This window comes from Nipponia nippon, unplaced genomic scaffold (assembly GCF_047370975.1).
Source record: "Nipponia nippon isolate SJK-2023a ecotype South Korea unplaced genomic scaffold, ASM4737097v1 scaffold_59, whole genome shotgun sequence".
Taxonomy (NCBI): domain Eukaryota; kingdom Metazoa; phylum Chordata; class Aves; order Pelecaniformes; family Threskiornithidae; genus Nipponia; species Nipponia nippon.
Window position 1 is genome coordinate 338,806 of NW_028262379.1, and position 6,614 is coordinate 345,419.

General features: G+C 54.8%; 1 protein-coding gene across 1 annotated transcript; it reads left to right on the forward strand.

Moving 5' to 3' along the window:
- Positions 1 to 2,846: 2,846 nt before the first annotated feature.
- Positions 2,847 to 5,524, forward strand: LOC148051657 (coiled-coil domain-containing protein 81-like). Its single transcript, XM_087735482.1, has 7 exons — positions 2,847 to 2,940; positions 3,108 to 3,169; positions 3,624 to 3,777; positions 3,985 to 4,241; positions 4,447 to 4,532; positions 4,788 to 4,912; positions 5,412 to 5,524. The coding sequence occupies exons 1-7, from the start codon at positions 2,847 to 2,849 to the stop codon at positions 5,522 to 5,524; spliced, it is 891 nt and encodes a 296-aa protein (XP_087591608.1).
- The last annotated feature ends 1,090 nt before the right edge of the window (positions 5,525 to 6,614 follow it).

Here is a 6,614-nt window from a genome sequence, read left to right on the forward strand (position 1 = left end):
CCCAAAGTCTTGCCCCTCTGCCTACAACATCCGTCCACTCTTTGGGTGAAAAAGCCCTCCTTTCTAAGGCCCACATTCTCTTTTTGGAGCCCCAGCCCCCATGTTTAGGGCACAAAGCCTCATTTCTTGGAGTCCAAAGCTGCATCTTGAAGGCACAAAAACCTACTTCAGGGCCCCAAAGCCTCCATTTAGAGCCTAAATCGTCATTGTCAGGGTCCAAAGCCTCGTTGTAGTGTCAAAACACTCATTTTTAAGATCCAACCCCACGGTTTTAAAGCCCAAACGCTCATTTTCAAGATGCAAGCCTCATTTTTAAGGTCCAACCCCTCAGTTTTAAAGCCCAAACACTCATTTTCAAGACGCAAGCCTCATTTTTAAGGTCCAAACCCTCCGTTTTGGGTCCAAACCCTCAGTTTAGCTCTCTCAAGGCCTCATTTTCCCATAGCCTAAGTTTGAGGATCCAGTTTGTAATTTTGAGGGACCAAAGCCTCATTTTTTTAGAAGAGAAGAGAAGGGAAGAGACGAGATGAGATGAGGCAAGACGAGATGAGACTATTTCAGTTGGAAGGGACCTACAACGATCATCTAGTCCAACTGCCTGACCCATTCGGGGCTGACCAAGTTAAAGCGCGTTACTAAGGGCATTGTCGAAATGCCTCTTAAACACGGACATGCTTGGGGCATCGACTTTTTAATGACCAAAGCCTCCTTTTGAAGGTCCAAAGCCTCATTTTTGTTTTCCAAACCTGAATTTTGAGGGCCCCAACTCTCATTTATGGATTTCAAAGCCTCATTTTTAGGGTCTGAACCTTCATTTTAGGTCAAAAGCCTGAAATGCGGCCTGACACCAAGGTTGCAGGGCCAAAGCCTCAGTTTCAGGTTGCCAAGTCCTCATTTTAGTTTATAAACCCTCCGTTACAGGGCTCAGAGGGACCCTCCTTTCTGGGGTCCAAAGCTTCATGCTGTAAGGTCGTAGCCCTCACGTTTGGCTACCAAGACTCATTTTTAGGGTCCAAAGCCTCGGTTTCAGTTTACAAAGTCAGGTTTTGAGAGTCAAAGCTCCCATTTATATGACGCAACCCCTCATGATTAGGATCCATAGCTGCATTTACAGGGTTTAAATCCTTCTTATAGGACACAAAGCCTCATTTCCCAGCCCAAAGCCTCATTTTTAGGCTACAAAGCCACAAGTGACTGTGCAAAGCCTCAGCTGTACGATCCAAACTCTCGTTTTCAGAGTCCAAATCCTCATTTTTAGATCCAGACTCTCGTATTACGTTACCAAAGTCTCATTGATGTGGTCCAAAGCCTCATTTCGAAGGCCCAAAGCCTCATTTGGAGGGGCCAAATACTGATTCATAGGGTCTAAACCCTCTTCTTAGGGAACAAAGGCTCGCCTTTAGGGTCCGAAGCTTTATCTGCAGGCTCCAAAGCCTCAGTGATAAGACCCAGATCTTTCTTTGAGAGTCCAAAATCTCATTTTATTCTCCAAATCCTTGCTTGTTGTTTCTGATCCCAAATTTTGAAGGTCCAAGGTCTCATTTTTAGAGCCCAGTGCCTCCTTTTTAGGGTTCTAAGCCTCCTTTCTAGGGTCCAAAGCTTACGTTTTAGCGTCCAAAGCCTCACATGTAGAGTTTAAGGCCACAATTTCTGTCTACCAGTCTCATTTTTAGGGCCCAAAGCCTCATTTTTAGGACCTCTCCCCTCATTCTAAGGGCCTCAAGCCTCATTTTGACAGCCTAAATGCTCATTTGGAGGGTCTAAGCCCTGAGTGAAAGAGCAAATCCTCAGTTTTAGGGCCCCCAGCTTTCTTTGGAGAGTACAAAGACACATTTCGAAGGGCCAAAGCCTCATTTGGAGGGTCCAAATACTCATTTTTATGGTCCAGATTTGCATTTTGGGGTTTAACTCTTTCAGGCCTAAGGCCTACTTTGAAGGGCTGGAAGCCTCATTGCAGGGGCTCATTATTGGTGAGGATTTAAAGCCTCTTTTGTCGGGTCCAAACCCTCATCTTTAGGGCCCGAAGCCTCATTTTGGGGCTCTAAATCCTCATTTTTAAAGCCTAACTACATGTTCCGAGGCTACAAGGGCATACTGAGATGGTCTGAAGCCTGATCCTCGTCTTAGGCCGTGTTCATTCTCCTAAGCAAGTGGGACTGCAGTAAGCATCCTGCCTTTCAGCGCAGCTGAGAGGGCAGGCTCAGGCCTCTGGCTTCGGCAGGTGCTTTGGATGGCACTGGTGGCATCATCCAGGGCTCTCCTTTATCCTTCGTGGTCAGCTCTCAGCTTCCACCAAGCACAGTCCTTCTTTCCAGGGCTGGGCTGTCCTTTCCTTTGTTTTCCTTCAGCACCAACAACCCCAGAGCCCGCAGCCACATTCCAGTACCTCGCGACACTGCAGCCCAAGCTGTCGACCAAGAGATCTATGCACAAAGGCAACACGCTCTCGTACTAGAAAGACTGGCTGATAGGATAGTTCGGGAAGGGAATTTTCCTGACTCTGGGAATTTTCCCGCCTCAGAGAGGCGGGAAAGCCCTGAGGGGAGGGAGCCGCTGCAGGCAGGCCCATGCCTGGCAGCTGCCCGGGGTTCCTGCCAGGCGCCTCCGGGAGACTTTTGGCCTCCTGTCAAAGGCAGCCAAAGTCCCAGGAGCAGCCCCAGACTCCCCCAAGGCAGCTACCCGAGGACTTTTGTATGTGCTGGAGGCAGAGCCATGCTCGGGAGCTCCCCGGGTCTCTTCCCAGGACTCTCCCAGAGTCTTCTGGCATCATCCTGTAGAGGTAGCTGAAGTCTCGGTAGGCAGCACCAGCCTCATCCAAGGCAGCTACTGGAGGAGTTCTACGTACGATGGAGTCAGGACCATGCCCTGTAGCTCCCCGAGACTCCTTCCAGCAATCTCCTGGAGTCTTCTGGCCTCCTGTGGAAGGAACCGAAGTCCCGGGTAGCAGCCCAAGACTCTTCCAAGGAAGGCACCAGAAGAGGATTTCCATTTGGGGCTGGAGATGGCAGTGACACTTTGCATCTGCCTCTGCGCCACAGCTCAGGGAATGTTGGAAGCATGAGAGGTGGAAGGCACAGAGCATGACCTGATTTTCCTTTGCTTTCCAGAGCAAACAGCCATCTGGGACGCTGTGGCTGGCTACGTTCAAGAACAGCTCCTGCTGCTCCAGGTGGGGCGACACCCGCATCCTCCTCACCCACCCAGAGAAGTGGGGAGTCCCCATGGCCCTGAGGCATGGCCTGCAGTTACTCTTCCCCTCCTCAGAAAGCAGGAAACCCACCCCAAAAGTCCCCACCAATGGAGACACAGGGCTCGTGCAAGGCTGGGACCACCTCTGGGAGGTGGCATTGTACCACAGGCCTGATCCCGGTCACTGGAGACCCCTGCATGCCCTCCGGCTGCCTCTGCCCTGACTCCAGCACTGCTCCTTTCGAGGGGGAAGGCAGAGGGAGAGGACTCAGCAGCTCCTCCTTAAAGCTCTCCCCACTGGCCTGGCTCATGTCTCTGAAGAGCAGGAGCTGGCAGGGGCTGGGCCAAAGCACCATCCCTGGTCAGGGCCACCCGCAGCTCTTCCCTCCAGCCACTCCTCCCGCTTCAGCTCTTCCCTTCTCTTCCACTCACAGGGGGTACGAATTCCCACCCTCGGCTGCTTCGATGTGCTCCCCACACGGACCCAGGTTGGGAACAAGGTCGTGATTCTCCAGAGGCCCGTGTTTCGCCTGGCCAGGAACCTTGCAGTTGTCCATAATCTCATGGACAATAGGGACGACCTGCCTGGTAAGACGGCGCATTAAACACTGGCGGGCTGCACCGTCGCGGTGAAGGGGGTATCGCATCCCTTTTCTGAAAGCAAACTGCCCCCTCTGCGGAGCACGTCCAAACACGGGGCCTTTCTGGGCGGTGACTGCAATAAGCAGCCCTTGGGAAATGCCTGCGGAAAGGCCAGTGGGTGAGCGCCTCCATCCCTCTCGTGTGGTTTTCCAGGCAATAAGGTGCTGGAGCCTCTGAAATATGCCAAGGTGGCCAGGGATGCCTCTGTGTCCCGGCAAAAAGTGGATGGCTGCATCCTAGGCACCACATCCCTCCTCTCTCACTGCCTGGGGAAGGGGGAGAACGTCGCCCTTGTCCTGAGGGATGTGGGGGTGCTCCTCATCGAAGGCAGCAGGGTGCAGATGAGGTTCTACTATGACTTCCTGGAGAGGATTACTGGGAAGAAGGTCCTTGAAAGCGCTGCATTCAAGGTGAGCGTTCTGGTTTCCCCACCTCTTGGGCAGACCCACAGCGGTTCCCCAGCACTGCTCGCGTGTGGCCCACCGCGACATGGCCAGCTGCTGAGGCCAGGCGTCAGCACGACTCCACCAGCTCTTGCTGCCCTGAACTCCTCCACTGCTGGGTGCCTTGGTCATGTTGAGGATGTCCTGCCATCTCCATGTTCCTCCATTGCAGCTTCCCCAGCTGCTGGACATGGTGCTGTCTCCGATGGTGCCCATTGCTTCCCTGACTTTCGCCGGCCGCGTCATCGTCTTTCCCGAGTGAGTGAGTACGTTGGCAGCTTTAGCCTCTGGCCAAGGCGGCTGCTCAGCTGCAGTTTGTCCTTGTGAGCACGAGAGTCCTGCTGCGGGGACTCCTTCTCTGCGTGACCCCATTGCCCAGGACAGTCCTTGGGGATGAGGCAGAGTCCATTTGGGAAAACAACGGCCTTTACAACCGTGCCAAAACCTGCCTGTGAGCAAGTGCAAGGGCTGGTGGTGCCGTGGCTCACGCTGGTGGTGTCTCTTTGTCTCCAGGTTTGAACTGGAGGTTGTGCCCAAACCAAGGGCCAGGCGCCCTCTGAAGGCCTGGAGAAAAGTCCCTGGTGAGGACAAGTGGAAGAAAAAAGGGGGTTTGCCACCTCTCGGGCAAGACATGGAAGGTAAAGCAGCTCCCAGCTCGTTTCCATAGTGTGGGCAACCAGCTTCTGTGATCCGCTGGGAAAATCCCCGGTGGGGACTGTCAAAAGGCTCTGCCCTGCGTCAAAGCTTCCCACCAGCTGGGCAGAGCCTTTTCTCCTAAGGCTGGCTTCACAAGAACTGAGCCCTAGGACGGGATGCGCCCATCACGCCCATCCCTGGGTACAGCAGGGGGGTGTGGACCCAAGGGGCTGTCCTCACTCCACAAAGAGCCTCTGTCACCTCACCGGCATTACCCAGCTCCTCTTGCCAAACCCTGACGCTATTAGGGCGTTTGCAGAGGAGTCCATCAAGCACCCGTGTTGGGGAGGGTGCCAGGCCTCTGGAAATGGTGGCTGTGAGGGGAGCAGAACGGCCCTCTCAGAGGTTTTGGGAAGAGGTCTGAGCACCCCTGTGCGTCACTGAGGCCGGCAGCGTCACAGCGATGCTCTTCTGACAAGGTCTCTCCTTTCCCGCTTCCAGTGGGATTTGCTGAACTGCCCTTGCCTGCTCGTTCCAGTTTGACCAGTGAGGAACACAAGGCGCTCCCGGAACAGAAGTGGGTGAAAACGAGGAAGAAGCCTGTGGAGTGGTGAGGCTGGAGGTGCAGGGCTGGCATCTGCACGGGGTCATTTTCTGAGCCAGCAAGAGCCCATTCCCCACCCCCAAACACTTGCCGTTCATCACTGCCCAACAGTGGTGAAGGCAGAGCCCGGAGGGGCGGGATGGGGCTGCTGGGAGCCCCCCATGTCACAGGGCTGCTTTTTGTGAAGGGCCCCAGTGTGGCCTCCTGAGCTGTGCATAGGGACAGCCGTGTGTCAGCCGAGGGTCCCGGCTCAGGGGGTTTCCTCTCCTGAGCTGAGCGCAGCCATCGCCATCGGCTGAGCTGCCGGTGGCTGCATAAACAAGCCCATGGCTCATAGGGCCAGGAGGCGGCCCCAAACCCATCGTGTCCTCACGCAGACCCCTCCCACTGTGTCCTTTCAGCTGGCTACCAGCAATCTCTGCGGCCTCCGCTGGAAAAAGCAGCCTGTGACCAGCCAACCCAAGGGCAAACCCGCACCCAAAGGCCGAGCATCAAAGCAGAGGCGAGCACAGGCAGCGAAACCTCGGAGGCGCAGAGGAAGAGAACAAGGAGAAAAAAAAGTCCCTGTCAGAAGCAAATTACCGTCAACAAGCTCTGAGGCCAGGATGCCTGAGGAGCCCACCTACAAGGTCTACATTCCCCAGCCACCCGGACCTGAGACAGCACAATTGCTAAAATCAAGGCCTGAGATGTTCTGGTCAGTGCTGAAAGAACCACAGAAGACCATATTGGCGGGATACATCTTTGAGCCCTCCCTTTTGGTGCCACCAATGCATCAGTGGGCTCCAGGATGGAGTGGCCCTGGCCAGAGCGATCAGGGCTTGGGGTGCCCGGAGCAGAGGCAGCACCACGCGAGGTGGCAAAAGAGGTACGTGATTCGAATCTGCGTCGTTCTTGGGTGCTGTTTCCTTGTCGAAATGCAGAGCTGGAGGGACCGTGGGGACTTTTCAAGAGCCCTTAGGTCTGACGGACGTCATGGCTAAGCTGCCACCTTGGGCTCTTCCATCCCCAGGGGCGAGGTACTCATTTTCCAGGGGTGGCCTCTCTTCTCTAGCCTCAGGAAACACACAAGGCCATGTTCTTCGGCCATGTTTGGAAGG